The following is a 27,861-nucleotide window of genomic DNA, read 5'->3' as shown; positions in this document are numbered from 1 at the left end:
CGTGGTGTCTCTTGGCCTTAACAGGGTCAGAGCCCATCACACAACAGTTAGGGCCTTTCTCTCCTGTTCCTTTGATGTCTTTCCAGCTTCTGGGCCAGAGAACCCTAGGCCCTTTCCCGAGTGCCCAGACCTCCTCCTGGCCCCTGCCTTACCCACTTGCCTGCACCACAACCCCATCCTCTGCTGTCTGGGAGGCGCTGCTTCTCCTCCAACACCTGCCTGGCCTGGCACCTTCTGTGGCATACGCCCATGTGTGGCCCCGTGCCCTCTTTCCTGCTGTTGGCCGGGCTCCCCATGCAAGCGGTCACGTCGAGGACCAGCCTGTAGTCAGCCCTCACGGGGCGTCCCTCCTGCTGCCCTGTGTGTGGTGATCGGCTAGCCCGTCCTCATGCCCGGCCCCACCTGTGGGCACTGCGGGGACGGCCCCTCCCTCTTGGTTTCTCTGCTGGGGGAAGGACAGGTGGCTAGATGGAAGCTCAAGATGGGTGCTGGGAGGTGCTGGGAGGGGGGCAGGGATTAGGGGTGAGGCAGATGAGGCTCCTAGGGTGTAACACGTGAGCAGGGGCTCCCTGTCAGCCCCCCTGCACCTCCTCTCCCCAGTAGGGGTGATTGGGCAAAGTGGGCCGCTGACTGGGAGTCACCGAAGTCACCGTGGCACAGACTTGGGGGCGTGGAAGGCCAGGCAGAGCTGTGATGCCCCCCGGGAGCAGCAGGACCTGGGATTCACAGACATCCCCAGGGCAGACAGACAGGCGGTCCCCGAGGCCCCCAGGATAACCCGCCCCATTTGTGGTGTTGTGGCCAGAGAAGGGGAGAGCTTCTCTCTGGATTTGGTGGCCGTTTGGTTTCTTACTGCTGCTCTGAGGCAAGCAGTGGCAGTCGATGTTTGGAAAATCGATCTACATGGAGAGGAACTTCCGCTATGCATTGGACAAGCAAGACCTGCAGTGGGGGTGGGAGCCTCACTGGGCAAGTGCACAACAGGGTGAACTGTCCAGGGCTGGCACTGGGCCACACACAGTAGGCGGGCCGTGAATATTTACCAGATGACCCTCTCTTTCACATGAGTCTCTAAGGGGCCATCTCAGGTGGACACAGATTTTGAGTAGAGCAAATCAGAGCAAATTCGGAGCACAGATTCTCCTTTAGGAAACGAGACCCCTTAGGAGCCCACATCAAAAATAACGTTCATTTAGTCGAAAGCATTGGTCAGCTCCTCACCCAGACACTAAACTTCGCTCTGTAAAAATAATGACAAACATGACCTTGAACTTGAAACTGCAGTGATTTCCGCTGACCTTATTTTGATCGTAGCTGGAGTAAAGCCAGGGCGCTGACGCCAGGCCCCAGGCCCAGCTGAGTGGCTTCAGGAGGCGGCAGTATGTTAATTGTGACTTGTTTATTACCCTTGAGGTCGATACCATGAACGGCGATGCAAATACCTGGTTATATGGAATAGCGTAGTGTCTACTCATAACGCAGATCTGGAAAGGCAAACCCCTGTGCCTGGGAGGCCAGTCCCTCAGGGACCTGATTTCACGCCCGTCCCCACCACACCAGATGCTGATCCCAGTGACGTCTCTGTTCTTCCCCAAATCTCCCACAAATTCATAATCACAGGACATACCTGTTCATATTATTTTTTTATACACAAATTGTACTGTCCCTTGGAAATTAACTTACAAGCGTTCACCGATCTCAGGGATTTTCTGTATCTGGCAATGTAGGGCCGCCTCCTTGTTGCTTATAGCCACCTGGTGTCCGGGATCAGGTGTCCACCAAAGCCCCTGCCTGTCCTGGGGATGAGGGGGCCTGGTTCTCGCTGCTGCCTTTAAAGGTACTGTGACATTTTTTCCTTGCAACCTCAGAGGATATCCAATAGATAGGAGTTTTCACTAAAGAAAAAGACTTGGTAATCAAGGCTGGATAAAAATGTGGTCTGGGTGAGAAAGTCAGGAAGCCTGGGGTCTGGGCTCCTTTCTGCCGCCCCAGCCCCATCTCTTCATGGGCGATGAGTACCGATCCCTTCGGGAAGCCAGTGAGCAAGGCCAGTCTCTGGGGGTAGGGGTGAGCCTGGGGAAGAGCTTGGCACCAGCCCTGGGGAAGATGTCCCTTCCCTTCCATGCTCACTCATGGGAGAGGCTGTGATGAGCCCGGGCCGGGGGGCTGGAGGCCTTCCTGTGGTTGGAGAGGCAGTTCTGGGCTTTGTCTCGAAAACTGCCCAGGGCTCCTCCCGGCCTCCCCCTGGGCCTTGGTTTCCCGTTTGAAAATTGGTAGGCAGGCTGGCCTTGCCCAGCCCATGTCTTCTGCTCCCCTCCTGTCTGGGGACAACCACACTGGGGGGTGGGCAGGTGGATGCCCCTTGAACAAAGCGAGTCCTGGCCGTGGGCTCCTGGCTAGAGCTGCACTTTGGCTCCAGGTCGGAACCATAACGACAGGACAAACAGGTTGGAAACCTGGGCCGGTGGCCCTCCTTCCACCCACGGTTTGCGCAGGGCCTTGAGCACAGGAGCAAAACAAACTCTTTTTTTTTTTTCCAACGTTATTTTGAATGCCAGCCCCAAGCACGCAGTGCTGGCAATCATTAACCTCCCTGATGGGGCGGGGCGGCCCCTCACCCTTTATAAGGCACATGCAGCTCCCAGCAAGCACCGAGCATGGGCACCAGCTACCTCTGCCTGTAAGCACCGGCCACATCTGCCCGTGAGCACCGGCTACCTCTGCCCAAGGGCACCTGCTGCCGCGCCACTACTGCCCCACCAGCGCCGGCATCTGTCCGTCCGCCGCACCTGACTGACAATGCATGTGGTCCCTGCTGCCCGCGCCTGGCCGCTTCTGCTCCAGCTGGCCGTCCAGCTCGGCGGCACCACTGGGGCTCCCCAGCCATGGCAGTGTGCGCCCTGCTCCCCCGAGAAGCTGCAGCTCTGCCCGCCGGTGCCTGCCTCTTGCACCGAGAGCACCCGGCCTGCCAATTGTGGCTGCTGCCCGGTGTGCACGCTGTCTGAGGGCACCACCTGTGGCGTCGCCAGTGCGCGCTGCGCCAGCGGGCTCAGCTGCCGTGCGCGGCCAGGGGAGGAGCGGCCCTTGCAAGCCCTCATCCGTGGCCAGGGCACCTGCGTGCCCACCGGTGGTGACACAGGTACGACATGCCCCCGCGGGGTGCCCCTCCCCCTGACACATTAGGGAGGGTGGACGGGGGCAGGGCCCCCCTCGCCCCCCTGGAGAAGCAGCAGGTGTGGAGCAAATCTCCCCAAGTCCAGAGCTCCAAGGGGAAAGGGCCTTCAGTCACCTAGACGAGCCCTTTCACTTCGTGGTCCTGCAGGAGGGGCCCCAAAGGGGAGGAGGGCCTGGAGGGCCCCCACAGCCCGGTGGGAGAGTCAGGGAGGGGGGCAGGAGCCTCTGCAGAGGACTGGCCTGGGCACCCCTCCTGCCGGACCCCTGGGGAGGGTTCAGAATGTGCTCTGTAGCCGACCCCTGTGGAGACAATGTGCTGCCCGAGTGTTTACAGAACATAGTGTGAGCGCAGGCTGTAAACCCGCTTACATTCGCCGCCATAGGAAAACAGTGTTTGATGTGCACGTCGCCTCCAAGGACAATCAGACCTTTCCTGAATTTAGCAGTGATTTATTTGTAGTGGGAAGTAGAGGAAGCACCTCTTCCTCTACCCCGTCCCCACCTCCCCATCGGGTGGGCGGCTGCACGTCCTCGTGACTCTCCGAGGAATCCCGCGCTCCCACAGCCTGGTAGGAATCTGCTGGGGTGCATGACCCTTCCGAGGAGGGACCCCCATTTTCCCACTGGTTCCCTGACTTCAGACTCAGTAAAATGGAGAGCCAGTTCTCTGTGACTCTGTCCGCCCACCGAATCCAAACGTACATGTGGCTTTACCTGCCTGCTGCTTTAGGAGCAAAAACACGGGGGGACTTGCCAGACCCCCAAAGCACAGACCTGCTGCTGCGTCGTCATGCTTCCTGGAAAGTGTCCGAGGCACCTTTAAAGAGGAAGTGGGCGAAACCCCAGGTCAACTTGACTGCCCTTGGGTCTGCGCCTGGGGACGCTCAAGGGGGCACTCACAGACGCTCAGGGCGGGGGGGGCGGGTAGCACTCACGGCCTGGGTGCTGACCTTTCCAGATGTGATGTCGTCCTCCGAGAGTGCCGACATGACCCAGGAGGAGCTCCTGGAGAACTTCCACCTGATGGCCCCTTCGAACGACAACACGCCCATTCTCTGGAACGCCATCAGTGATTACATGAACGCCAGGGGGCAGGTGGCCACGTGGAAGGTGAGGCGCAAGGCGGGTGTCTGGCAGGGTGGGGAGGCTCCCCGTGCCCGAAGCCCCAGGAATCAGCACTTTGCTTCCCAAGGCGGGTAGAGTCCATAGCTTTGCCTGGCTTTCCTGAGAGGACTTTGAGCCGAGAAGCCTGCTGGGCGTTTTGAGCCGGGCGTCTGAACCTGGGCCTGAGAGCTCAGCTCAGGACTAACGGCCATCCCCGTTTAAAAATGGTGGCCCAGTGCACATAGCATAACGTTTACAATGCTGGCCACATTATAGTTTCGTGGCGTCAGTTCTGCCAGGGTCACCACCATCCCTGCCGGGAGCTGGTTTATTTTCCCACGTGGCAACTCTGTCCTTGTGGATTCACTGGCCGTTTTTCATTCTACCACGTGAGGGCGACCAAGAATCAGAGTTGGGGCGAAGGGCTGGTGTGTGGAAAAGGGCGAGAATGTAGCTCCGGCCACCAGGCACCCCCAGAAAAGTGGGGGTTTTGGCCCACTTCCCAGACACTTCAGAGTCGCATCTGGAAATGGCGTGTGGACACAGGTTCAGTCTTCTGTCCAGGCGCCGGCTGGGTGGCTTCGGCCTCGCTTGATCTGGTGTCTGTGAAATAACGAAATAGAGGAAAGGCGTTTACAGTCTGGAACTCTCTGCTGAGCGGTGAAGCCCCCATGGGGCAGAGGGGTGGGGGGGAAGGCCGTGGGGATGGGGGAACTCATGTCTCCCTGCAGGGGTGTGGCCAGCATTCAGGGAGCGCTGGCGTACACCCCATCCTTCATGCTGACAACTAAGAGAGATGCCTCCACAGGAGAACAGGCCTGACCCCCACCGCCAGTCCCCCAGGACCCCTCCCGTCAGTTCACCCCTTGCTTTTCCAGGGGCCCTGCCATCGGCACCTCCACGAAGTGCTGGGTCGTCTGGCCGAGGAGCAGCAGGGGTCTGGACGGCGCTACAAGTTCTACCTGCCCAACTGCAGCAAGAACGGATTCTACCACAGCAGACAGGTGCGTGCCGTGACGGGGCATCCTCGTGGGGGCCGCCCTGCAGAGCCCCCTCTCCTAACCCGCAGCAGGGGGGTCCGTATTAGGGGAAGAGTTGCGCCTCAGGACTAGGGGAAGCCAGACCCTGGGAGCCTGAGGACCAGCTCCTGGTCCTGGCCAGTGTGTGGGGGGGGGTCCCAGAGCCCTCGCTTGGCCAAGGGCTGTTGGTGGAGCCCGAACAGGTGGGGGATGGGCCCTCAGGCTCCAGATCTGTCTCCTGTGTAACACGCGGGGAGGTCCTACTTAGGAAGGCTGGTGTCTACTTGGACATCTCGCACTGCCTTTCTCCCCACAAAGAGAAATGATGGGCTTCATAAACACGGTGGCGTGCTTCAGCCTGCACGTTTTTCATGAGATCAGAAACAGCCTGCACTTAATTTTCAGGAGCTCTTTAGGATCCAGTGAAACGCAGGCTCTGGGGGTGGAGGCAGGGGAAAGTGAGGACCAGGCAGCGTTTTCCTAATGCGAAATTTGCCCAGGAGTCCAAGGGGGTGGCGGCCGCGCATGGAGTGTGCTCCTGGGCTCTGTGGCTCACTGTCAGGCCCCCAGAGCAGACAGCCGTGCACACGCTGAGCCGTTTCACACTTGCAGGGTGTCCTCAGTGATGCATACCGGCCTCTGGCTCTGTTTTGCAGGGAGGGCTGGGCGGGAGGGTGTTGGGCGTGCCCCAGGTCACAATCATGGCCGTGGCTAGCTGGCGTGCCCGTGGCCAAGCTCTCAGCCATGTGGAGCTCTGCCTTCTCCCAGCTTCACGGGGTGGCTCCTGACCATGACCTTGTGTGTCTTGCCTGTGCAGTGCGAGACGTCGCTGGACGATGAGCCCGGGCTCTGCTGGTGCGTCTACCCTTGGAGCAAGGACAAGATCCCGGGGTCCGTGGAGGTCAGAGGCGACCCCAACTGCAGTCAGTATTTCAGCAGATAGAGCTGTGAGCAGGTGCACCGTCTTCCGTCACCTCCCGGGAAATATTTAAGTACCTAGCCTATTTATACTCTGGAAACGACACGCTCTCTCTCTGTATATGTATGTGTATATGAGCACGTGTGTGTGACACTTACAGCTGTGTATTTATTCAGTGTACATGTATCCTTCTACACAGTCATGTCGCTGTGTTGATTTGTATATCATGAGACACATTCATGTCGATGGATGTAAATACTTGTAACTCCTCAGAGCTCCCCGCTTCTGTCTCTGCAGAGCATGGGGAAATACAGCCTGGAAAATGCAAACTGAAGTGTGTGGCAGTGTTTTTTTTTCGGGTGGCCTAACGGGGGTGGTTGAACTGTGCTGAAGGAGGGCTCGCTCTGTACCCACAGATTGAACGTGTGTCAGTTCGCGGGGAGAGTTAGGTGCTGATCGTGTGACCAGAGCTGCACGTGGAGGTGTTGCTCTGAGTTAAGACTGGCATGGGCTGCATGGGGCTGACGTGTCGGATAAATCCTCCACCTGGGAACACCTGACCACTGTAGACGCTGGTTGAATGTATCCCTTTGTTTCTGAAAAACCCTTCTCACTCACCCCTTCTCACACAGCTTTGGTGGCTCAGGGTCCCAGTCTGCAGCTGGCAAGTGTGCCCTTCCCCCTATGCACCTCCTGGGGCCTGACCTCTGATGATCTGCCCCTTCCCTGGGTCCCTGATTGCTTGTGGGACATGAGCCAGCGCATCCTTCATTTGCCCCTCCTCCCCTGCTGTCTCTGTCCTCTGCAGGGTCTACAGGGACTCATTGCCTCAGGCGGGCACCCTGCGGGCCTTCTGTGTGATGGCTGGGTCCTGAGTGTGGCTTCCCTGCTCCTCGGATCCCTTATCCCTTCACCAACTTGTTTTTCCTGATCCTGCCCTGCAGACTCTTCCTTCCGTGTCCCCTCTATTCCTGCGGGTCCCACTTGGCCTCTGGCTGACTCTAGCCTCTCTCCTGGGAGGCCCCGTCCTTTGACTGTGGGGACAGCCAGAATCTCCCTGTCATCACACCCCCACCCTCTGCAGTCTGGACTCCACCTCCCCACCTTGGGTCTGTCCCTTCACCCTGTGCCCTGTGGGTGCCATCCGTTCTCTACCAAGCCCCCAGTAGTGACCTGTGAACTCAGCATCCAATTTCATAGTATCTTAGGACAATGGACACAGAATCCTCAACAAAACACTTAGTAAGCTGAATCCATCAATGTATTAAAATAATCGTTCACTATGACCAAGTGGGATTTATCTCAGGAATGCAAGGTGATTCCAACATCTTAACACCAATTAATGTGGTAAATCACATCAATAGGGTAAAAACCCAAAAAGCACATGGTCATCTTAACAGCTCCAGAGAAAGCATTTGATAATATCCACTACCCTTTCATGGTAAAACAAAACCAAAGAAAACAAAATAAATCTCAACAGACGAGGAATAGAAATAGCTTCCTCAAGCTGATGAAAGGGAGCTAGGAAAATCCTGCAGCTGACATTGTAGTTAATGGGGAAAGTCTGTGTGCCCCTCCACAGACGGGAAACAGACAAGGACATCTGCTCTCACCCTCGATGCAACGTTCTACTAGAGGTTTTATCAGTTGGCAAGAAAAATATATAAAAGGTATTCAGAAGAAGGAAAAATACAGCTACCTCTATTTGAAGATACTATGATCTCACATTTAGAAAATCCAAGGCAATCCACTAAAAGACTATTCAATGAGTTTAGCAAGGTTGCAGGATACAAAATCAACATACAAAAATCAATTGTATTTCTGTATGTTTGCAAAGAACACCCCAAAATAAAATTTAGAAAACAATCTCATTTTTTCACATTAAAAAAATAAAATACTTAGTTAATACATTTAACAAAAGAAGCACAAAATAAAAGCTACAAAATACTGTTGAAAGAAATTAAAGATCTAAATAAATGGAAAACATACCATATTCATGGAATAGAAGGCTTGACATTGTCAACATTGAACACCCAAAAACTAACCTACAGGTTAAATGCAATCCCTTCCGGAATCTTAGCTGACTTCTATGTAGAAGCTAACAAGCTGATTTCAAAGTGTATATGGAATTGCAAAGGGCCAAGAATAGCCCAAACAATCCTGAGAAAGAACAAAGCTGTAGGACTCACTTCTTGATTTCAAAACTTACTGCAGAGCTATGGTAATTGAACAGTGTTACTGGAATAGGGACATACAGATAGATCAATGCAATGGAAATGAGGGCCGATTAATAAACCCATACCTGATGGTTAGCTAATTTTCAATGAGGGTTGGAAGACCATTTAGTGAGGATAAAATAGTTTTTTTCAATAACTGTGATTGGGAAAGCTTGTAGTCACATGTAAAACAATGTCATTGGACCCTTACCTCACACTTTATGAAAGATTAATTAAAAATCAATAAAGATCTAAATATAAGAGGTGAAAATAGAAAATTCTTGGAAGAAAATGTAGTGGTAAATCTTCATGACCTTGGACTTTGCACAAGATTCTTAGATATGACACCAAAAACACAAGTGACAAAACTAAAATGATAAATCAAATTTTACCAAAATTAAAAATTCCTGTGCTTCAAAGGCCACTATCAAGAAAGTAAAAGGACAACCCACAGAATGGAGGGGGGAATATTTGCAAATTACAAATATGATAATACTGGTATCTAGAATATATAAAGAACTCTTCTAACTCAGTGGTATAAAGATTTTTTAAAATGTTTATTTTTGAAAGAGATCAGGTGGGGGAGGGGCAGAGAGAGAGGAGAGAGAGAATCCCAAGCAGGCAAGGGGCTTAAGTCCACAAACTATGAGATCATGACCTGAGCCAAAATAGAGAGTCAGATGCTTAGCTGACACAGGCGTCTCCCAACTCAGGAGTATCAAGAAACCCAATTAAAAAATGAATAAAATATGTTAATAGAATTTTTCTCCAAAAAAGACATTCAAACAGCCAATAAGCACATGAAAAGTTGTTCAACATCATTAGTCATCAGAGAAACGCAAATCAAAACCCCAGTGAGATGCCACTTTGCACCCGTTAGGATGGCTGTCAAAACACCAGGCGACAAGTCCTGGCGGGGATGTGCAGAGTTCGTGCACCGCGGATAGGAATGCAACATGGTGCAACCACTTTGGAAAGAAAAGTCTGGCCGGTCCTCAAATGATCAAACATAGATCGCTTCTAGGCCTTTTGACTAGGATCAGGTGTAGTATCAAATGATGAAATATAGAATTACCATAGGACCCAGCCGTTCACTTCTAGGTACATATCCGAGATCAGTGGAAACACGCGTCCATGCAAATGCTTGTACCCGGATGTTCTCGGATGCATTATGGGTAATGGTCCGATGGTGGACTGAGTCCAAGAGCTGGTCAGTAGACGAATGCGTAAACACAGCACGGTGTATCCATTGGCCACAGAAAGGAATGAAGTAGTGATACAGGCTACAACATGGAGGAGGCTTGCAAACAGGAAGCTCAGTGGAAGGGACCCGGCATAAACCATCTCGCATTACCTGATCCTGTTCACATGAAAGCCCACCACGGGGAGGGCGGTAGAGACCTCAAGGGATTTGTGGTTGCTTCGAGCTGGGAAGAGGGGCTGGCAGGTAACAGCTGAAGGTCACGGGGGTTCTTACCGAGTGACGACAACGCTCTAGAATGAGTGGGATCGCAGCCTAGGTCATGATCTCCTGGTGTGTGAGTTTGCTGACAGGGTGGAGCCTGCTTGGGATCCTCTCTTTCCCTCTCTCTCTGGCCCTCCCAACTTGCACATCTATCTCCAAAAATAAATAAATAAATAAATAAAATAAATAAATTTAACAATAAAGACTGTGGTGGTGGGAGCCACACTGTCAGATTTGAGCTGTAGAAGGAAGCCTCTGGCAGCAGAGGCTGCTCTGGATTCTAGCGGAAGAAAACGAGGTGGGAGCCGAGAGCCACGGAGGCTGCCAGCTCAGAGGGCCAACATCGGGGGTCACCTGTGCTCACCTGTGCTCACTGGCCCCAGCTTCTCGCCCTGCTGTCTTTGAACCCGTTTTAATCAACTGCTATGGTCCTCACAACCCCCAGGGAATAGCACCCTCTCCTTGCAGGCCTGCGTTTGGCTCTCTTTCTCTTTTTTCAAAAATTTTTAATACTTTTTGAGACAGAGACAGAGCGAGAGCAGGGGAGGGTCAGAGACAGACACACTCACAGAATGTGAAGCAGGCTCCAGGCTCTGAGCTAGCTGTCAGCACAGAGCCTGACGTAGGGCTCAAACCCACAAACTGCGAGATCATGACCTGAGCAGAAGCTGGACACTCAACCGACTGAGCCACCCAGGCACCCCTGGCTCTCTTATTACGTGTTCTCTTTTTAAGAATGTGAGAAAGGTCTGTGGTCTCAACTTGAAAACCACAACCGAGGCAATAATTTATAGTGAACGCGTTGCTCATGGCTTCACTGTGGATATAGTTGTAGCTCCTCTGTACTTATTTATTCAAGTATGTTTTTATTTTAGATGGTTTTGGTGATTTTTTTAAACGTTTATTTTTGAGGGAGTGAAAGTGGGGGAGGGCAGCGACAGGGGGACAGAGAATCTGAAGCAGGCTCTGTGCCACCAGCAGTGAACTCCACACGGGGCTCGAACTCATGAACTGCAAGATTATGTCCTTAACTGAAGTTGGACGCTGAACCCACTGAGTCACCCATGCACCCCTATTTTTTTAAACATCCTGGGGCACCTGGGTGGCTTAGTCGATTAAGTGTCTGACTTCAGCTCAGGTCATGATCTCGCAGTTGGTGAGCTCGAGCCCCACGTCAGGCTCTGTGCTGACAGTTCAGAGCCTCAAGCCTGTTTCACATTCTGTGTCTCCCTCTTTCTGTCCCTCCCTTGCTGGCATTCTGTCTCTCCCTGTCTCAAAAATAAACATTAAAAACTTTTTAAAGATCCTAAAAAGTGTCCCACACAGCATGTGATTTTCAGAGACTTCATTTCCGAGCCTTACGCTACAGAGTGATACATAGTGTGTGTGGCTGCAAGACAGGGACCCTGCAAATAAGCCACAGTTTACCCTTCCAAGCTCCTCTCCAGGGCAATTTGGTTATTTCCAGGTATTAAAAAGTTACTAACAATTGCTATCCTGTGACTATTTTACATGGGGTCTTCTTGTAAATTACATTTTGTTGTTTGTTGCTGGTGTTTAGAAAGGAAGTTCACCGTTGTGTGTTCTTACACCCAGCCGGCATTGGTGGTGCTCTTATTTACCGTAACTTACCTGCCTCTAGACTCTGTGACAGTTTCCATGTAAAAGATCAGAACATCTGCCAGTCCCACGCCTTCCGATCGTTATGTGTCCACTTTTTTGCCTGTGCGAGCCCCCCTCTCTCAGGCTGCCGAAGGGAAGGGGTAAGCTGCTCCTAAAGTCCCCCCGCCTCTGACGGTGCTTGGCACGTTTGGTGTTTTCATGGTCACACATTATTGGGTAATGGAAGTCCTCTTACACTCGTCACTTATTCATGGTTTTTACTGTGTTGAGTTTTGTAAACTGCTCTTACAAGTGTCTGTGTTAAAGTATCACTGTTTTGGTCTTTAATATACTCATGTGATTAGTTATATTTGCTCTATTTGTAGATTTTGTTTAAAAAGTTTTTTTAAATGTTGATTTTTGAGAGAGAGAGGGAGAGAGAGAGTGAGTGAGTGAGCAGGGGAGGGTCAGAGAGAGAGGAGACACAGAATCTGAAACAGGCTCCAGTCTCCGAGCTGTTAGCACAGAGCCCGATGTGCGGCTCAAACTCACAAATCGTGAGATCATGACCTGAGCTGAAGTCGGATGCTCAACTGACTGAGCCACCCAGGCGCCCTGAGATTTTTAAAAAATAATCTCTACACCCAAGTGGGACTCGAACTAACAACTCCGAGATCAAGAGTTCTATATTCCACTGACTGAGCCACCCAGGCACCCTGAGGCTTTGTTACAACCTGATACATGATCCAGTTCTCACTGTTCTGTGGGTCCTTGAGAAGGATGTGCTGTGTGTAATTTCCCCATGAGAGCTGGGTGGGCTAAGCTGGTTAGTTTTGAGGTTCAAGATTCCCTAAATCCCTTCTTGATTTTCTTTCTGTTTAGCTGTCAACAATGAAAATAGGTTAAACATTGTGTGATCATAGTAATTTTCAAATAAAATAGTTGCAAGCTCTCTCATTAGGTGCCTTAGAATGACTAAGGACTCCCTGGCTAATTTATCCTTGTCAGCCTGTGGTGATTTCCCCGCCTACAACACAACTTTCTTTGGTTTTAAATCTATTAGTTCTGATGGGACAGCTGCTCTATGTTTTGGATAGCTTTTCCTGAACTCACTTTTCTACCCGTTAGGTCTTAGCCTTCTCTCTCGTAATAAAACGTACCTTGATTTTTAGCAGAAGAATCTGCCTCTCTCTGTCTAACTGGCAAACTTTAACAGCTGTTTCAGAGTCCCTCAGTCTCGGCATCAGTGACATTTTAGGTGGGATAATTCCTGGGGGGGGGGGTGTCCTATTGTGGAAGCTTAGCCACATCCCCGTGTGAGTGTTTAAGGGGATGGGGTTGTGGTGTGGGAGGCAGAGAGCTCCCAGGCAGGGCCGGCTGGGGGGCTGAGGGCGGGGGAGTGGGCAGGGGGTGGAGGTTAAGGAGGACACCAGATGCTGCGCTCCCAGCAAGGCAGCCCCAGAGCGGGCGTCACCTGCGGTCCTTACCCACAGTGGCACTCAAAGGCCTGCGAGCTCCTGCCCCGGGTTCCGACGCTTGCCGGACTCACGCCCCCTGTGACCACGCCCCCTGTGACCCCGGCACCTGCTGCCCCCACGGGCTTCTCTGCTCACCAGCTCCTTCCCTCCTCCAGTCAGCGCGGGCACAGCTCTCCCCGCCCCCCCCCCCCCGGGGCCACCCCTGTGCTCCTTGCTCCTGCGAACGGCTCCAGAGCTCCATGCCAGCCGGAACGGCGTGGCCCAATCTTAGATGCTTCTTTAACAAGTCCCTTAGGGCTCTAACAGCCAATTCTGTGACATGCGCTTCACCCTTCTGGGCCTGGAGGCTCCTGCCGAGGTGGGCACCTACCCAGTGTCTCCAGGTCCCCGTCTCCTCCTGCCTCATCTGCTGCTCTCCAAGCAGGGGCTGAAAGGGTCATGGGACAGGTCATCCGGGGTGGGTTCCCCGGGCCAGTGGTGAACACTGTCCGATGGGGACAGGTCAATAGGGAATACCACCTAAATGTGGCGAGGGCCGGTCCCACAGAAATGGGGCCCCAATTCGCCCCTCGAACTGCAGATTCCCAGCAGGCTGACCGCGGCACCGCGGTGGGGCCAGCAGAGGCCTGGGGTGGGTCTCGCTGGGGTGCTCCCCTCCCCCCCAGGTGGGCCGGCAAAGGCCATTGTCAACGGACACTTGCGCTGTGTGCCGTTATCTCACCAGCGGCACTCACTAACACGAGGCAGGCAGGTTTTTACGGTAAAAACTTTATTTACTATTTATAAATACAATGCAAGACAAACTGTTCAAAAATACCTTTTTTTCCCAAAAACTTAATTAAAAAAATAAAGGAAAGTTAATAGGTAGGCAGAGGGCCTGGAGAGCCCTTGGCGCTCTGGGGGAAGGCCGGGCGGGGGCGCATCCACCAGGGGGCGTCCCCGCTCCCCTGCCGCCTGAGCCCCACTCGCCGGGGACTTGGTGTTTCTCTGTCTCGGCCAGTGCGGCTCGTGTCTTGTCTACGGGACCCAGCACGGGTCCTGGCCTCTCCGGGGGACAGCTCGTGGAGAACGTCCTTCCTCTGCGCCTGCGTGTGACTCATGCAGCACGAGGCCAAGGGCGGGGACCCGAGCTTCTCTGCGTGCCCCCAGTGTCCCCGACAAGCCGTCTTTGTAGGTGATGAAACTGCTTTTACTCTTTTTACGTTGTGCCAAGGAGGACAAAGGCGAGAGAAAAAAATAAACATCCTTTGTCTTTATAGAGCTTGTGGTAAAAAAAAAAAGATAAAAAAAAACCCCCAAATAACAAAAAACAAAACCCCCCAAAATAAACCTCCTTCTGGAATTGCTGAACAGGAAAATGCTATTTTCTGCAGTCAGTCATCAAAGAACCCTGCCCTGGGATCCAGGGGGTGAGTCCTGCTGTCCCCCCCCCCCCCCCCCCCCCCCGTAGCAAAGCCCAGTCACCCGCCCCCCTCCCTGCATGTCTCTGGAGTCACTCCCTAGAACATTCTGGGTCTTTTTTCTCTTTTCCACCTGTGCTCCCTGCTAGTTCCCCAGGACAGGCCACTCGAAGACTCGCGAGATCTCTGTCACCGCCGGAGCCAGGACGCCAGGGCCTCGCCTCCGGGTAGGTGGGCCCAGATGTCCGGAGAGCAGGGCGCGGGGTCCCCCATTCTTGCAGAACAGAGGCCGAGTGGGGACGGACCGTGCGCTCTACAGGGGCAACGCTTGCTCGGTCTTGGAGCAGAGGGCCAGCCGCGTGGGAGGGCACTCGGGGACAGGTGAGGTCCGGCGGCTCTGAGTTACAAAAATTTTTAAAGGAAGCGAGAAGAAAGCCCAAGCTGCGTCTCACGGACCCGCGGGCAGCGGAAGGGGCTCCAGCCCACCACCCAGAAGCTCCCTAGCGCTGCAGACATCTCTTCCTAAACTTTGGTTACAAGAAAAATCAATTCACCACAAAAAGAAATATAAATTGAGGCTGTAGTCAGACGCTGATCATGTCCTTGGCAATCTCTTGTGCAAAATAAGGCGTTTCTGAGCTCCACGCGAACTGTAACAGAGAAGGAAACAGGTTGAAATAACCCCACATGGAAAGGCTCAGTTCCTGCCCCGAGATAACCAGCTGCGAGACCCAGGCATTGGGTGCTGGGGTTGGGGGGGAGAGGTCGCCCCACACTGTCAGCAAAGCAAAGAGCACCTGTCCCAGGTGAGATGCTGGCAGAGTCACCAAGTCCCACCCAGAAACGCGAATTCTTTCTTTCCCACTTGAAGGGAAACAAACACATAACTAAATATGAAAATTTCTTCTATTTACTCAAATTTCTCTCCAGGAGACCAAACACACATATTCTGCTTTCTCAATGGCTCTCTCGTTCATTAAGAGAGAGAACAGTACCGAACACGAGGGCATTCTTCAAAGTCATGGCTTAAAAATTTCCTTTTTTGGGGCACCTGGGTGGGTCAGTAGGTTAAGCATCTGACTTCCACTCAGGTCATGATCACACAGTTCGTGGGTTTGAGCCCGGCGTCGGGCTCTGTGCTGACAGTTCAGAGCCTGGAGCCTTCTTCGAACTTTGTGTCTCCCTCTCTCTGACCCTCCCCTGCCCACGCTGTCTCTCTCTCTCCCTCAGAAATAAATAAAATATTAAAAAAATAAAAAAATAAATCAAAATCTCCTTTTTGTGTAGGGGAGAACACACTTTATTACAATTGTATCCATCACAGGCTGTGGGGATGTCCCTCACGTGTTTCACAGAAAAAAACCAGCCACGCCTTTAAGTTTGCAGCATGTTCCTTGAACAAGTCCGTGTGGATTGGACAGCTCGTCCATGGAAAAAAACCACCAGCAGCTGCAGGGGGAAAGCTCGCTTTTGGAATTCTCCCTCCGCATTGTGTGTGTGTGTGAATGAAATGTGGCCAAGATCCTTCCAGCAACAGGAATGGCCTCGGAGACACCCTGACCTCAGATCCTGGCTCCCTGGGCCACGCCCTCCTGAGGGGTCTGTCCCCCCTTCCCGAGACGCAGCGGCCCCCGAGTCCAGGCCCCCAGGCTTACGTGGTGAGCAGCGTCTACTTGGTCTCCATGCTGTAGCAGTGAATGTCGCCCTTCCCCCTGGCGTCGAAGCCGGGCAGTGGCTGCCCGTACTTGTCCACGCACCAGCAGAAGCCTCGCTTCCTGCCCTTGGATGGGCGGCACTGTGGGAGGGCACAGGGGACACAGTGAGCCCGGGAGGCGCCGCCACGGCATCCCGACCCACAGAGGCTCTCTCAGGGCCACGTGTGCACAGGGTGGTTGCAGGCTTGCATGTGGGAGTGGGTCCTCCAGAGAGGCAGGGCCAGGGCGGTTATGTGTCCCTTGGGCCTCAGGTAGACATTGGAGCCTGTGGCCCTGCAGGCACAGCTGGGGATTGGGGCACCTGCCCTGTGGGCATACGTCCCAGGGTGCACACATCTCAGAGCGCACGTGTCCCAGACCACATCCCAAGCTGCGCAGAGGGGTCTCAGTGTGGGTGTGCTGAGCAAGTGACCAATAGGAATGAACGGGGAGCAGAGATGCTGCTGCCTACTGGACGGCAGGAAACACGTGTGATGAAGATGAAACGATGGCCAGGGCAGACAAGCCCTGGAACCCAAGCTGGACCACAAGCACTTTGGCCATGGCCTCTGTTCTGCAGATCCAGTGGGGCCATAACGCAGTACCTGCTCTACAGAGACGCACTGACCGTGGCTTAAAGTAACAACACCTCCCATGTGTCAGCACTGCCAGGAATGGGGGGCGGGGGTCTCAGGGAGGCTTTGTGGCCCGTGACCTTATGTCCTTACAATGGTCATTCATGACGTCACCCCTGATCGGGTGCAGCCGGGTCTGTGTGCCGCCAGTTAACCAAGGGCCCCAGGGTGGGGTGGTGGTGCGAGGCGCTGCCCATGGGTAGGCATGGGCGGTGGGAGGGCATGGCTGCCTTCCTTGGGCATCAGGGCAGCGAGCAAGGGATGCTCGTGAGGGTGGCGCTCACCTGCTTTTTCTTGTAGAAGCCCTTCCTGTCGCAGTTGGGGATGTGGATCCCCCCGGGGCTGAGCATATCCAAGAACTTGAGGCGGTTCAGGGTGTCCTCCACCTCCCGGCGGCAGGGCCCCTGGGGCAAGGTGGGGAGCCACGGGTCACCGGGGAGCACTCGCGGCCTCACACGGCCCCATGCACCCTTGGAGGGACCTGCCACACCATTCCCAGAAGGACCTGACTGTGGCTCCCTGTCTGTCATGAGGTCCCCTGAGCAAGGCCTGGGGACGGAGTCACCACAGGTCAGAAGCCGGCAAACAAAAGAACACCAGCCCCACGGACCATCTCTGTGCAGGGCATTCGGGGCGTTCCCGCCAATGTCATCCACCTAGAAGCCCATGAGATCCCTGAAGTGGGAAGGGGGCCGAGTGCCTGGGGCTGGCATCCACCACCCACCAGGAGGAGGGAGGGGGAAGGGGGGGAGAGATGGGGAGAAGGGAGGGAGAAGGGGAAGGGAGAGGGGAGGAGGGGGGGAAGGGAGGAGGAGGACTGAGGAGGGGGAGAGCCCTCACATATTCCGCCTCCCGCTTGGACTCGGACTCGGAGGAGAAGTTCTGGGTGTCAGTGCTCTGGGATTCGTAGTCCAGCTTGTAGCGCTGGCTGTCCTTGGCGTGGCCCTTCTTGATGACGTCCATCTTGGTGTGCGGGGTCTGCAGCTTGGGGTCCGGCAGCCGGTGTGCGCCAGGGAAGGGCGGGCCCTGCAGGCTCCCCGCACTGTGGTCCTCCTCCGACTCGCTGCTGTTTCCTTGAAAAGTGCCAGGGACACGCAGATGTGACGGTCACCCACAGTCACGGGGAAGCGGCATGTCATTCAGCAATTCAAATAACCTCTAAATCCCAGGGTACTGGCAGCGGACGGCAGTCGCTCTGGCCCAGGAAGCCCGCAATCTGGGGCGCCTGGGAGGCTCAGTCGGTTATTAAACCTCAAGTATTGATCTCGGCTTAGGTCATGGTCACATGGTTATGGGTTCAAGCCCTGCACGGGGCTCTGTGCCAACAGCTTGGAGCCTGCTTGGCATTCTCATTCCCTCTCCCCCCCTCTCAAAATAAATAAGTAAACTTAAAAAACTAAAAATAAACTGGAATCGGCCATGGGCTTTTACAAAGCGGCGCAGAGGGAGCCATGGCCTTTCCCAGCCCAGCTGGACCCTTCGCCAGCAGGGGGCGCAGCCGAGCAGAGATGCCTACACCCACGCCCAAGGCAGCCTCCCGGCCTGGGGACTAGCGCTCTGGGCCCCACCCAAAACCCTGCTGAGTCCACGCGCCAGGTGGAGGCAGCAATCTGCGGGTGACAAGCCCCCAGGGCTTCTGATTCCAGCGCGGCCCTGCGCCAGCAAGCAAACCCCGTTCCCCTCGGGAAGGCTGCAGGTCCCCTGGCTCTGGGTGTGTTTGGTCGTGTGCAACTAATCCCCGGTCCCGTCTGTCACTGTCCACGCAGGGGCTGAGGCGTCCAGAGGAGCTGCGCAGACCCTGTGCGGGCCAGAGCGCTCAGTCCCTGAGAAGTAACAACCCCTCCCCCCCCACCCCCTCCACCTCTCTGTGGCGTTTAATGACCAGCGCGCTAACATTAAGACGACCGGGGGTCCTGACGCTCGTGCTGGACTGTCCGCTGTGTCATTGGGATTTGGATGCGAAGCCTACACGCTGTCTGGGATCCTTTTCCTGGATTATGGGGTGGGGGTTGCTAGGGGGAGGGCCGCTGAAGACCCCTCATGGGTCGTTGGCAAGCAGTGCCAGGGCCTCCCTCCCAGGAAGGGGGCTTGGGCTGCTGTCTGGTCCAGAACTTACCACGCCTGGGCTGCCCAGCGCCCTGCTGCCCAGGGGCCCACCCCTCGTGGTGACAGCCTCTACCTACAGACTGTGCTCTCCGTGGGACGTGCCCAGGGCAGGTGAGCTCCCCTGCGGCTTGGGGACCACTCTCTCCTCCCTGGCTCCACTTCCTCACCCGGGAAGAGAGTGCCCCAGTTGGGGGTGGGTTGGCGCCAAGCTCCCAAGGGGTCTGGCGTCTGGGGGCAGCACCAGTTAGCCCGGAGCCCGACAGACTCCTTAACTGGTAGAATTTGGTTTCAATTTCCTTTAACCTTAGGGATTTTCTCCCCTTTCTTTTCCAGGGAAGTGCTGGGGACAAAGAGGATGCTAAGAGTATGTAAATAAACATATTTGCATTTCTTTTCCAAGAGCTGAGTACTTGCTTAAACCGCCCGGGTTTCCTTTCTCGTGCCTGCTGACCTGAGCAGGAACAGAAAACCTCTGCATTGAAGCAACAGATAATCTTAACTTGACTGCCATTTAAATTCACCTCCCCCCTCGGATCTTCTAAAATCTTAGGCCTTTTTATCGCTTTACAGTAAAACACATCAGTGGATACTGTAGACCTCCGAGTAGTAGTCCCCCACCTCAGCCTAAGGAGGAGGCACGGCTGTGTCTAGAAGAACTTGAGACCACTGTTTGAATGCCCAGCAAGCACATTAGGAAAATAAAGTGCACACAGAGCAAATGACCTGATTGCCCCCAGAGAGGCACACATCCAGCGATTTTAGGTTCTCTAGATAAAATGGCACACGTTTTAGGCAACTGGACTTTTGCCTTTCCACCAATTCTGGAATGGTGTTTATGTCTCTGGGGCGAACAGAGCCAGTCCTGCCTCCAAAGGCAGAGTCTCATCCCTGCTTGCAAGTGTGATTTCAGGTTCTGCATATTGGGTCTTCCCTCCTGCGGGACAGGGGTGGGGGACCCGCCCACTAGCTCCCGGCAGCTTGGTGCCTGGAGGGGAGGGCAGAGCCCTCCCGGCCGGTAGCGCAGCAGAAACTTCGCTCACTGAGCCGGGAGGCTGGCTGAGCCGGCTAAGATTTAGACCGACAGCCGCCGACCCCGTTTACACTTCTTCTCTAAGGGAACAACGGACGTCCTTCACAGACCCCCCCCCCCGCCTGACCACGGCCGAGCCAGAGGGATCATTCTGCCAAACGTTACCTTTTGTCCTCTGGGGCCCCCACCGGCCGGACCCCATCCCTTCCACTTCAGAGGAAGTGGCAAACAGTCCTGAGGCTTATTCCACTCCCTTCACCATCACTGAACCCCCGGGAGCCCACACTCCCCGCAGCTCCCGCACCTGCCTTTGTCTGGGGCCACCCATGCACTGGGGTTGGCGCGGCGCCCTAGGGGGCGATGCGGGCCGTGGTAACTCGGGTTCAGCCCTTACTTTCCTCTCTGCCTCTGGGAACGCTGGAGTCACTTTTCTGAACGGCGGGTTGCCGGAACGCGAAGGATACCAGCATTCGAGTCCCACCTTACTGTTCGGCACACCGCGAGACGCGTCAGTGCTTTGCAAACCGCAAGTCCGTGCCAGTGTTGCCATCTTAGAGACGGGCACCATTTCCCACAACGTGCCTGCCACCCACCCCCAGTCCACATCAGTCCCGACCGTATCCCTGCTGCCCAAGCCCCCTCCGCATCCTTGGCACAAACGCGCTCGCGCCCAATTTGGGGGACACGGGAGCCGCGTTCCAGAGGTGGGTCGCACAGTCCATGCCCACGTTCCCGCGCAGCGCGCGCACCAAGGGCGGGAAGACGCTCCTTGGTACTGGGTCCAGCCGTGACCGCCCACCTCGTCTCCGCTCCCTCCCAGACAGAGAACCTTTGACCCAGTTTTGCCGAAAGCGCTTGGCAGTGTGCAAGCGCTCCGCACTCGGAGGACACGGCGCGCGGAGGGTGGCTGCGGAGGGTGCCTCCGGCGAGCGCCCTCCCCTGCAAGGCCTGGGGTCTCAGCATACGCAGCATCAGGGGCGGGGAGACAGGGGGTCCCCGCCACTGCACCACCCCAACCCCTGCCCGGGGCCGAGTGGCTCCGGACCCCGGGGCGCTGCGGCCGCGCACCTGGCACGGGCGGCTCACCTGGCGCGGGCGGCGCGGGCAGCAGGTAGGGGCGCAGGCGACCGGCGGCGCTGGCGTTGGTGCAGAGCCCGCGGCCGTCCAGTAGCGCCTGCAGCGGGCGCGGCTCGCCGGGAGTAGGCTGGCAGCGGAGGCCCGCGCCGCAGCGCTCGGTGTAGACCCCGCACGGCTGGCCCTCGCGCAGAGCGCACGTTAGGCAGCAGCCGCAGCCCGGCTCTCTCACCAGCTCTGAGCACGCGGACGCGGCGGGCGGCGGCGCGCACTGGGCCAGGGCGCGCGCGTCGCACGGCTCGCAGCGCACCACGGGGCCCGCGCCCGCCGCGCCCGCTCCGGCTCGTGCGGCCGGCGGCCCGCGGAGAAGCGCCAGCGCGGTCAGCGCCGCGGCCCAGAGCGCAGGACGCGCCCGCTGCATGGCGCCCATGGCGAAGGCGCGCTGCTCGGCCAGGCGGGGCGCGCGGGGACCGGGCGAAAGCGCGCGGCGCGAAGCTGCAGGAGAGGGGTAGGCGGCCACCGGTGCTCTGCGCTGAGCCGTCGTTCTCGCATCTGGGAGGCTGGGGCGAGCCGGCCGCTATATAGAAGCCGGTGGCCGAGGACACGCCCCGGAACGGCGCGCGGGGTGGGGGAGAGGGGGCGGGCCGGCGCGCACGGGGCTCCGGGGCCCGCGCTGCGCCCCGGGCGGCCAGGCCGGGGCGGGGGCGCGCGGCGCGCTGCCGCCCAAGCACCTGCTCCACGCGCGCGCTCCGGCGCCAACGCCACCCCGCCGTCCGCGGGAATCCCGCAGCGCAGCCACCCCGCTGTCCCCGGCGCCTCTGGCCACCCCGACGCCGCCGCCCTTCTGCCTGAGGGCCTGGTGAGGTCGCCCCGCCGAGAGCTGGTGTCGGGGAGACTGGCGTGCTCACTGCGCACCGGGTGTACCTCGCAACGCTTTGCAAAAATCTAAGTCCTCGGGTCGGGAAAGGTGTGGGACGTTTCTGAGTTAGCATACCCGATTTGCGCGAGGTCTCTGGTTCTATCTGCACACGTGGGGCTGTTTGCACTCACCACCACCCCCCTCCTGGGACAAACAGGTGCGCGCGTGGTCCCCGCCGGGTCCAGGCTTCCTCCTCAAAGCGGTGCAGCCTCACTGGGTCTTTCCTGTCAAGTCCCCAGCTGGCAGAGGGGGCTGACAGCGAATGGGTCCTTAGGAGAAATTGTCAGAGATTGATGTCACCTCTGTTCTTGTCGGAGGTATGCTCCCTGATTATGTTTTCAAGCGGAGTTTGCATCCACCACAAAAGAATAATAAAAACAATAAGGCAAGCACCAACAAGGTGTATTTAATAACCGAATAGTCCTCACTATGGGTTACTTTTAGTACCATTTTCCGAGCCGCTTTGTATCCCTGTACTGGGTTCTTTCCGGTCCGTCGGAGTGGAGAGTTTCTGGGATCCTCGATTCTCTGTGCAATCCAAATCGTGTGCACCAGGGTGGAAGTCCCAGGGCGCGATTGCGCCCCTGCGGTCGCGCTCGGGCCCGGTGTTTTCAAGTGTCCGCGCGCCCCTTCCCTTCGTGACCAACAGGGGGCGCCAGTGGTCCAGGATTGAATCCAGAATGACCGGGTCCAAGGCTCTTCTGCCACTTCTCCCAAGTGGGTCAGCAATGCAAACCAAGGAGACCCCCTGCGGGAGGCGGCTTTCCAGAACTCAGCTGGAAATGGATACTTGCTCTAGGAGATGGGTAGGTATCTTGGAGGGGCGTTTTGCAGTTTGTAGTAGAAACTGCCTATCGGGACCCCCGTGCTTTCCCCCCTCCAGCCTGACCCGCCCCCTGCGTGGCTGCGGGTGAAGCCAGCACGCATCCACCGCCTCTCTGCCCTCGCCGTGGGTAGGTGTGCCCATGCGTAGGTGTGTGCGAGCCTTCCCTTTAGAATGGGGAGACTGATGTACTCACGGCAAATGGACAGAAAACAAGAGTAATACTTGCTCCACAAGGAGGGGAGAGCAAGGACGCGCGGAGGGGCCTGTGCCCCCAGCCCCGCAGAGGCACAGCCCTCCTGGCGCCAGCGCACCAGGCCTTGGGGACTCGCCCAGTTAACCGCACGCTGCGCGCGGCCTCCTGGCTGCCCCCATCCCCTCCTCCTTGTAGCTGCGTATTATCTGCTTCAACCTCCAAGAACAGGGACTCCAATTGCATCTGAAAATTAGAGGAAGCAAAAGCAAAGACCAAAAACAAAACAGCCCTCAGGGTTGGTTGCACGACTCCTTTCCTATCCACGGAGACCTTGATTCTGAAACCAGAGCCGGCTGCGCAGCCACAGATTCCTGAGCCTATGTGTTTGGGACAGTGTCACAGGGAGTGTGGCACTTTTGCAGCGTTGCCATGCGAGTGTGGTTGGAAAGCCCCGGGCGGACCCCTGGGGCCTCCCCCCGCCCCCCGCAGGTCCTAGGCTTCCCAGCCCCATATCCCCTCGCCCGGGGCCGCCAGTTCCGCGCGAAGACCCTAGGGGGCGCCGGAGAACCGAGGGCCGGGCGCTCGGGAGCCCCCAGGCTGCTTCGTCACTCCCGCGAATATTCCACGACCACGTGCGGCAGCGCTGCCGTTACCCGCTCCGTGCTGTCGGGCAACAGCGAGGCGAGTCTGTGGCAGTGCGCAGCGACGTGGGGAGAATCACGTTTCAGTCTTGAGTCATTTTTTATTTGACAAAACTGCAGGGACCCTTCCCAACTTCTTCCCCCCTCCCCCCATCGTAAATGTCGTGACCTGGACTTGAATGGGCTAAAGCTGAACTAGGTGTCATGCTGGTTAATCTTGTCAGACTTTGAGTCATCTGGCGGTGGTGGTCAATGACACCAGCTAGGGTCCAGCTGTCCGTTCAGCGGGGGCACCAAGCACCTCCTGCGCCCAGGCTGGCGGGACCAGACAGTGGTGGGCAGTGGGTGGCTGTGTGTGTGTGTGGGGGGGGTACCTGTGCGGTCACAGAGAGACGGTGGCTTTCCTCTAGAGTCTTATGAGATGTGGAGGAGCCCAGCAGAAGGGACAAGAGGGAGGAAGCGAGTGTGCACGGGGGCCAGTGCTCTGTGTGCCTGGAGGGGTGGAGGGGCTCCAGGGGGTGGTGTCTCCTGGGGGAGGGGGAATGCGAGGTTTGGAAGGGAAGACAGAACCGGACTAGCAAGATGGTGCTGGTGCCGTTGGAGGCGGATCACCTGAGCCAGTGCGTCCTGTGTGGACCGACAGTTTGCAGGTGGCCAAAGGGCTCCCTGAGAAAGTCAGAAGACAGGTGGTCCTAGGACCCCACCTGCTGGCTGTCGGACTTGCTGGGATCCAGGGCCCTTTTATTTCCTCTAGGCTCCCCCTTCGGGAAAGTCCCACCGTGTGCTCTGGAAGCAGGTAGCATGTTTTCCAGTTTAAAGGATCCACACGTGGAGAGGAATTTTGCCCAGAATGGATCAGCCTAGTGTCACCCGTCCGGGCCATCTGGACAGTTAGGTGATGAAGCTTGGAACTTTTTTAAGTTTGCTTATTTATTTTGAGGGAGGGGCACAGAGAGAGAGGGAGAGGGGGAGAGAGAGAGAGAATCCCAAGCAGATTCCGAGCTGTCAGCACAGAGCCCCATGTGGGGCTCAAACCCACGAACTGTGAGCTCATGACCTGAGCCAAAACCAAGAATTAGCAGCTTAACCAGTTGAGGCCCCCAGAATCCCCCCTCCCCCCCCCCCCCCCGGCCTGGAACTTTATGGGTGGATAGTACTTAGATGTTGGGTTTAGAGTTAACTCTGGAGTGGATGGTGCTGAGCTGAGCCTAATATGCGTTGCGCGTGGGACACGTGATTTTGCAGGCAGAGGGTGACGTGTCCTGGGGTGAACAGTGGCAGCCAAATGTCCTGTACCCCTGGAGCCTCAGGAAATGATTATAGTTTTAAGTAGGTCTTCAAGGAGGTAATTGTCCAAGTTAAGAGGGGATCACACAGGAGTCGAGCACGTCCTAAGTACCCTGAGCGGTGCCCACGTGAGCAGAGACACAAACATGCAGAGGGACAGGGGCAGAGCTGGGGGAGAGTGACCCAGCGCAGGCCACGACCCCCGGGGGGCCGTCCCCACCGTAGCTGAGGGCGTCCAGAGGACCCCGAGCAGAGTCCCAGAGGGAGTGGCCCCGCCCGCACCTTCCCTTCACACTCCTGGCCTCCAGAGCCCAGAGCCCGGAGACAAGGAGTCCCCTGGTTTGTACTAATCCATCAGGCAGCCTTCAGATACGAATACTTTTGAATTTGAAGCAATGAGATTTGATGCAGTTTCCAAAGCGGTAAGTGTGGCCATGATGGACGGAGGGCCAGTGATAGGCCTGAGGGTTGAGAGGTCCGAAGAACAAAGGCTCTGCCACCAGTGAGGAAGGAGAAAAGGTAGGGGGAGGGGACGATGTGGAGGTAGGACGGGGAGGGGGTGGCCGGGACCAGTGGTGCAGGGTCCAGGCAGCATGAAGGACCCATGGGGACGGCGGGGATTTAAAGGAAGCCTGGTCAGCGTGATTGTCCCTGTCCCTGGACTCGGCCGGGCGTGCTTTCCCCCAGCGAGAGGGCTGGACGGTGATGGGAACTGGGACGGGGACAAGCTGGCCAAGCGGCCACAGCACTTACCTCCCAAATCAACTCTCTGTCCAGTTTGATAGCCTTTGTTGTGTGTATTTTGAGGTTCTGAGTTCACCCGACACTTGGAGAATTTCCCGTGTTCTTGGTGAAGCCACCCTTTGACTTTGTCATCATTAATGTTCTTGTCCTGTTGATTCCTTTGCTGTGTGATCTACTTGTCTGATAGTAGTTTAGATACGTCCGTTTCTTTCGCTGGCTGTTTGCAGGATCCGTTTCTCTCCCGAAATTTTTTTAATTGACCCGCTTAAGGATTAATTATTCTTTTATGAATACTTGAAATTAGACAATAAAGTGATTCTTCTTCAAAAAGTATGGGGACATCTGTTTTCAAAGGATAATCCCAGATACTTAGTTTATCCAAGCCGTTTTTGCCCGTCGATAATCAAGCCTTTAAAATCATCACTACGTGTTCCTGAGAGATTGTCGATGCTGTATGAAGAGTAAGCTGTCATGGGTATTCGTGTCCACTTTACCGTGAGACAATGAAGAGTTTTTAATAAAAGGTAAAACCCAGGGGCACCTGGGCGGCTCAGTCGGTTAAGTGTCCAACTTCGGCTCAGGTCATGACCTCAGGGTTCACAGGTTTGAGCCCCTAGATGGGCTCTGTGCTGACAGCTCAGAGCCTGGAACCTGCTTCAGATTCTGTGTCTCCCTATCTTTGTGCCTTTCCTCTGTTCGAGCTTTGTCTCTGTCTCTCTCTCAAGAATAAATAAGACATTTAAAAATTTTTTAAAAAAAGGTAAAACCGATTTACACATAATTTGCCTCAAAGAACTTCTGAGAAGCACAGTATATGCACTTACGTTCTGGACAGAGCCCAAGGTCTCCCCTGGACCATCCACAGAATCTACAGATCTGCCTGAAAGCCAGGACAGGGGGACATCAACAGGGGATTTGATTGCAGGACTTTGTCTTGTAAGGAAAGAGCATGCCCAGTGTCACATGGCTTTTAATCTTGAGCTACAGGTAGGCTGCCGATCCCACGCTCAAGCCAGAGTCAGCTGTGTGGACATGTGTGCATGCTCTCCAAATGCTGTCCCCGCTCCCTGGTGTCCCGGCTCTGATGCGGACCTCAGAGGCGCTCAGGAGTGCACGCGCTCATGTTCGGGGCAGAATGGACCTTACACGGTTCTGCTTGCCCCCAAAGGTCCCAGAGGACTCACGCCTGCATCTGGGTTGGTATCCGTACACCAGGCAAAGCTGCCTCCCCTTTAATCTGTAGCCTTTGTTACACGCATCTCTGTTCCCTGTCATGAAATGTGTCACATTCTCCAGCTCCTTCATCTCTCTTCTTTATCTTCTGTTTTCTGCGTTTGGATTGGGAAATGTTTGGTATGATTTCATTTGAGGTTATCTTTAACATCCTTGATGTTTCTCACTTCTTGCATCTGTAAGTCTGGGTTACTCACCAGCTTGGGGAAGTCTTCAGCTAATATTTTTTCAAATTCTTTTTTCCATGTCAATCTCTTCCTCTTTCTCTCACATTATGTTGATTACCATTGTCACCGTTTTTGGCGTTCTTTTTCTCTCTGTTCTTTGAACTGGGTAATTTCTACCTACCCTGTTTTCAAATTCACAAACTCTTCCCTGCTGACGTCCATTTTGTTACTGAGCTGATCTGGTGAGTTTTTATTTCACTTACTACATTTCTCTCTTCCCTGATTTCCATTGGGTTATTTTATTTTATTTTTTTACATTTCCTATCTCTGTTGAGAACTCCAATCTTGTCTTTCACTTGTAGTTTTTCCTTTGGCCTCTCAGAGCGTGGTGGTAGAAGCTGCTGGAAGTCTGGTCATGTCGGCGTCTGGGCTGCCTTGAGGCTGCCCTCTGTTCACTGTCTTTCTTCCGGAGTTGATTCACATTCCCTTGATGTTTCTGACTGTGTCCTCGCTGTGGGGAGTGTCACGTTCCTCAGACTTCTGTGCAGAGTCCTGTTATCATCTCTGGGGGAATGCCGATGCTCTTTTTTGTTTCTCTGAGTGGGGTATTGGTTTGGCTATCAGTCACAAGTTCTGTTTCCCCATCTGCGGCCAGTGGTTCTAATCTGGGCTCTATGTTCAGAGCTCTGCTGTGCTGCCTTGGGTCCATCCTACTCACGTGCCCCTCGGCAGAGCCGGAGGCTCGTGAAGGTTCGTGCTCAGAAGCAGGCACTTCTGAGACGTAGCTGTTCTCTGGGGTCGCCCACCATCTCTGGCCCTGAGATGTCTCTTTCCTCATCTCTGGCCAGAAGCCTTATGGCTTCTTGTATGACCATAGCTGTAGGTCCAAGTCGGGGCCACACTTTTGGGCAAAGCTCAGAGTGAAGAGAATGGAA

The 27,861-nt window shown here is 55.4% G+C and overlaps 2 protein-coding genes and 1 long non-coding RNA gene across 3 annotated transcripts; 2 read left to right on the top strand and 1 right to left on the bottom strand.

Annotated features, from left to right (window-relative positions):
- The first annotated feature begins 2,665 nt into the window (after positions 1-2,665).
- IGFBP1 (insulin like growth factor binding protein 1) lies at positions 2,666-6,550 on the top strand. The gene is made up of 4 exons (XM_039242954.1): positions 2,666-3,139; positions 4,133-4,284; positions 5,157-5,282; positions 6,115-6,550. The coding sequence occupies exons 1-4, from the start codon at positions 2,800-2,802 to the stop codon at positions 6,238-6,240; spliced, it is 744 nt and encodes a 247-aa protein (XP_039098885.1). The 5' UTR covers positions 2,666-2,799; the 3' UTR covers positions 6,241-6,550.
- Positions 6,551-13,727: 7,177 nt separating this feature from the next.
- IGFBP3 (insulin like growth factor binding protein 3) lies at positions 13,728-21,476 on the bottom strand. The gene is made up of 5 exons (XM_039242955.1): positions 20,929-21,476; positions 17,547-17,779; positions 16,991-17,110; positions 16,033-16,172; positions 13,728-15,027 (listed from the first exon to the last, which is right to left on the bottom strand). The coding sequence occupies exons 1-4, from the start codon at positions 21,344-21,346 to the stop codon at positions 16,047-16,049; spliced, it is 897 nt and encodes a 298-aa protein (XP_039098886.1). The 5' UTR covers positions 21,347-21,476; the 3' UTR covers positions 13,728-15,027; positions 16,033-16,046.
- Positions 18,559-19,506, top strand: LOC120238889. The gene is made up of 2 exons (XR_005530323.1): positions 18,559-18,923; positions 19,146-19,506. It is a non-coding gene; the product is annotated as an uncharacterized LOC120238889 (long non-coding RNA).
- Positions 21,477-27,861: the final 6,385 nt, after the last annotated feature.

Source organism: Hyaena hyaena, unplaced genomic scaffold (assembly GCF_003009895.1).
Source record: "Hyaena hyaena isolate Hyena2069 unplaced genomic scaffold, ASM300989v1 scaffold_218, whole genome shotgun sequence".
Lineage (NCBI taxonomy): Eukaryota > Metazoa > Chordata > Mammalia > Carnivora > Hyaenidae > Hyaena > Hyaena hyaena.
This window is presented reverse-complemented; position numbering and strand designations above follow the sequence as displayed.